Below are 4,866 nucleotides of genomic sequence, written 5' to 3'. Positions count from 1 at the left end.
TGTCGTCTTCCATAGTGAAGTTTGGCAGCAAATTGCCCTGGACAGCAGGCTGATCACTTCCTACAGAGACAAGAACAATAACCCAGGTGAAAAGGGATAAATAAAACCGGCCAGGAGCCCCACATTGAAAAGGATCATCCCGCTATCTCAACAATTTTCTGCGCAGCTTTGTAACATTTTTATGTAGAAACAAATGTTTTTTAAAAAGAAAAGGAGAGCGTTCTCCGTGTTACCTTCAAACCCAGGTCACAGCAGCTTTTCGGCTGGCTTGGCCTGGCTTTCTTCAACTCTCTCTTTTTTTCAGGCTTTGCAGTACCTGTCCCTGCCGGTCTCCAGGCCCCCAGTTACAGGTCAGCTCCACGCCGAAGGGGAGGAGCTACTGGCCAGGTTCTGTTCCCAGCATCAGGGCCCCACATCCCAGGGACCTACAGTGCCTCCTGGGGACCAAAGAGGACCCCATCTCTCCGTCGAGTGCCCTGTGAGTGCCGTGTCCAACACCATGGGTGGCGGGCCCAAGAAAGGTTTGGCTTTGATTGGATTCAGTCTTCTCTGCCTTAAAATGGTGAGTTGATCATTCTGACCTTCTTGCAACTATTTTGGGGGAGGCAGGGGGAAGACATAAATTACCTGTCTCTTTTAGGGCCCAGGGGGTGAGGAGGAAGAAATCGAAATACCCTTGAACCATACTAAGATTGTGTATGTTTGTGTATTTGAAATGTGATGCCATTTACTAGGGAAAGAAAACAAAATTATCATTGTATTTTAAGAACAAAGATTTCTGAAAAATCTGTCAGTAGCGACTGACTTAGTTCAATAGGCAGATTCAGGGAGAAAAATGAAATAGTAACGTGACCCATCTCCAGCCTCTAAGTGCTATTTAGGATTCCTTTGTGGTGGATTTGAGTGTGCGTAGATGACTTGTGCAAATGAACACTCTGTCTGGAGCGAAAGATTGCTCATGGCATGTGTAAAATGTGATGAATTTATTACCCCTTTGATTGATGTTTGTACATTTCCCCAAATGGCGTTTTTCTTTATGGTTCTAATTTTCCAAACTTTCCTTTTCAGGTTGCTTCAGCAAAAACAGGTACAGTTTTCTAAAATGCAAGCTCCCCCTCCCCATGTTTGATTTGAATTTTCATTGTGCATTCTTGGCTACCCTGAACTATAAAGGCTCTCCCAGAAAAAAGTATTCAACGTTTTCTGAACATTCACACTGTGAGCGGAGCTGGTAAGACAAATATACGGATCAAACTTAAAAAGTAAGTCCTCCCCCTAGCTAGTTTGGCTCAGTGGATGGAGCATTGGCCTTCAGACTGAAGGGTCCCAGGTTCGATTCCTGTCAAGGGCACATGCCCAGATTGTGGGCTCGATCCCCAGTAGGGGGCGTGCAGGAGGCAGCTGATCAATGATTATCTTTCATCAATGACGTTTCTATCTATCCCTCTCCTTTCCTCTCTGAAATCAATAAAAATATATTTTTAAAAAAAGATAAGTCCTCAAAAAAAAAATACAAAAGAACAAAGATAAGTCCTCTTAAGATGTTCTTATTGAGTACTAAGTGTTATAGAGCAGTGGTTCTCAACCCTCCTAATGCCGCGACCCTTTAATACAGTTCCTCATGTTGTGGTGACCCCCAATTTCATTTTTACAAATTGAACATAATTAAAGCATAGTGATTAATCACAAAAACAACATGTAATTATATATGTGTTTTCCGATGGTCTTAGACGACCCCTGTGAAAGGGTCGTTCAACCCCCAAAGGGGTCGCGACCCACAGGTTGAGAACCGCTGTTATAGAGTCATGTAGTTATGGGTTTTCTCAAACAGAGGTAGCCATCAGTAAAATATTACAAAACCATCATTTCAGTCCAAGAAACAAAATTTCAGTCATAAATAGTGAGGAGTCTATATAACTTCTTGTTTGTCTTCTGAGGAATTAGAGCAGAAAACTAGAAATGTTTTTTTAATTAAAATCTTAAGATTCTCCACTTTTTTTTCCACTTTAATAAAAAATATTTTACACTTCTAATATTGCATCCTTAAAATATAGACAATGGTACCTTGGAGCTGGAAAAAGGCTTTAAAAAACCCCCCACTATTTTATTACTTTTTTTTTTTTAAATAAATGACTGAAGGCACGGATAATTTCCCTAAAGGCCTCTCTTAGCTCATACATTCTAGAAACCTAAGTCCCCAGAATGGAAATGTATAGTCAGTGGGATTTAGATGGTCTGGAGGGATCTTATAACATCGGTTATATCACCAGTAAACTCTCACACCAATTCAACATAAGAATAATTTTATCTTATTGTTTTAAAAAATATGTTTTTATTGATTTTTAGAGAACAAGGAAAGGAGAGAGATAGAAAGATAGAAACATAGATGAGAGAGAAACATCGATCAGCCGCCAGACTACAACCCAGGCATATGCCACGATCAGGAATTGATCCGGTGACCCCCTGGTTCATGGGTCAACACTCAACCACTGAGTCACACCGGCCGGGCAAGAACAAATTTATTATTTTATCTATACCCCAGTAAAGGAAGTATAAATAAGGCAGTTTCGAATTTGATATTAGACATATGGCTGAGCCATAAAATGCGTGCATCTACCATAGGTTTTTAAAAATCATTTTATGCTTGATTCTTATTCACTCATTCTTGAGAAACCTTCTGAATCGATCAGAAAGTTATGAGAAGGACTGAGTAGCCACATACAGAGTGATTGTGTTATAATTGCTTTGAGTGGACAAAACGTAGCGCGGCTGTCTCTTGGAGGCCCCAGGACACACTCACGGAGCCCCGAAGGAGGCCCTTTTTAGACTCCCTCACTATTAGGGGGGCCGGCTGAGATCCGATGGAGGCTGGCGTCCATTGACTCGCCCTGGCTGTTTCACAGATGGGCGTGTGTTCGCGACTGTGCAGGAGGTTTCCATTCGGATGTGTGTCTTCTGATGCTCCTCGGGCTCTGGCGTCAGCTGTTTGTGATCTGTGTCTGGGCGCCGGGGCCATGCGGGCTCATTTAGACCCTGAGCGGGGAGAATGCACAGATGCTGAGCATCCGGGGTCTCGCTTCTGACTCATGGGAATGGCTGACAAACGCTTTCTCTCCCATCAACGGGCCCGACACAGAACCGAGACAGAGGGAAGGGCTGCTGATGTGTGGAACCTGCCCCCCACGCAGGCTGCTCTTCTCCTTAGGGGACAGGACAGAGGTGTTGATCTTTTGTTGCTGTGCCTGTTCAGATCCTGCCCTACAACCAAGTGAAAAATGGGCACAACAGGCAACCTGTCTCTCCAAGAGCCTGTGCCGGCCCCAGACTCCCCAGAATCTCGCTTTCCCTGACACCCCTGCACGGCACTGCCATGCCGACTGGCTTTTCCAAAGCAGAACTCGCTCACCCTGGTATACACACACACACACACACACACACACACACACACACACACATATGCATACACATGCACACACATGCACACCCACATGCACACACAAGCCCTTCCTACCTTGCAAAGTCCCCTTACATACACCCTTTCCCTTCATCTTTATAGCAGTCACGAGATGTAGGTATTTAAATATGTAGGTATTATTAATATTCCACATTCTCCAGGGAGAAAACGGAGACTAGAAGAGGTGAAATGACTCGTACATGTTCACAAGCAAAAGTAAATGGCTCAGCCCTGGACGGCGTGCCCAGTGGTTAGAGCGTCGGCCCGAGCACCGAAGGGTCTCACATTCGAGTCCCTCTCAAGACCATGGACCTGGGTTGTGGTTCACTCTCCGCTCCTAGTCAGGATGCGTGCAGGAGGCAAGCAGTCAATGTGTCTCTCTCACATCGATGTTTCTCTCTCTCTCCCATCCCCTCCCCTTCCTGCCTTCCATTCTCTCTCTCTGAAAACCAGTGGAGGAAATATCCTCCTGTGAGGATTTAAGGAAAAAGAAAGTAAAATCTCAAATCCAGAGTTCCCAAATCCAAACCTCTGCTGTTTCCCGCCACCCGGCCCTGAGCTCCGCCGGCTGAAACGGGCTTCATGTGGGACTCCTGGGCAGTGAGCCTCCCCCAGCTCAGTTCAGCAAGTTTTGTGGAGGCTGCAGGCCCCTTGACAGGCCTGCAGGGAGTTCGTCTGTGACCTACTAGTTGTTTATATTCCTCTCCACCCTCTCCCCATGACTCTCAGGCCTCCTGTGTCTGAGTGGCTAACTTGGTTGCCATTTTCCCAGGAAGTTATTCCATCCCAATGAGCAAGACTGGCTGACGTAGAAGATAAACTATGGGGACAAAGGAAACAGAAGGAGCTGAGAGACACCACAAATGCAGAGGAAAGATAGCAGATAACACAGGACCAATAGCTCGGGGTGCAGGAAAGGGATGCGGTGTGGGAGGGATGAAAGAGGGAGTCCCTCTTCGAAATCTCAGAGGGCAGGTGGGGGAGGGGGAGCAGGTGGGAAGAGATCAACCAAAGCCTGTATGCATATATATGCATAACCCATGGACACAGACTATAGGATGGTGAGGGCCTGGGCAGGGGGTGGAGGTGGGCTAGAAGAGGTCAATGGGGAAAAAAGGGAGCATATGTAATACTTTCAACAATAAAGATTTAAAAACCCCTGGCTGGTTTGGCTCGGTGGATAGAGCATCAGCCTGTGGACTGAAGGGTCCCAGGTTTGATTCCAGCCAAGGGCACATGCCTGGGTTGTGCACTTGATCCCCAGTAGACAACGTGCAGGAGGCAGCCAATTCATGGTTCTCTCTCATCATTGATGTTTCTATCTCTCTCTCCCTTTCCCTTCCTCTCTGAAATCAATAAAAATATATTTTTAAAAAAAAGAAAGAAAGAAAGAAAGAGGAAGTCCCTACGGG

The 4,866-nt window shown here is 45.7% G+C and overlaps 1 protein-coding gene across 1 annotated transcript in view; it reads left to right on the top strand.

The window, feature by feature from the left end:
* Nucleotides 1-433: 433 nt before the first annotated feature.
* Nucleotides 434-4,866, top strand: part of FNDC7 (fibronectin type III domain containing 7) — a 25,740-nt gene continuing 21,307 nt past the window's right edge. Inside the window, exons 1-2 of the mRNA XM_005860083.2 lie at nt 434-562; nt 1,069-1,087. Coding sequence (XP_005860145.1) covers nt 500-562; nt 1,069-1,087 — 82 coding nt within the window. The 5' untranslated portion in view covers nt 434-499. The remainder of the gene's footprint in view (nt 563-1,068; nt 1,088-4,866) is intronic.

This window comes from Myotis brandtii, unplaced genomic scaffold (assembly GCF_000412655.1).
Source record: "Myotis brandtii unplaced genomic scaffold, ASM41265v1 scaffold131, whole genome shotgun sequence".
NCBI lineage: Eukaryota > Metazoa > Chordata > Mammalia > Chiroptera > Vespertilionidae > Myotis > Myotis brandtii.
This window is presented reverse-complemented; position numbering and strand designations above follow the sequence as displayed.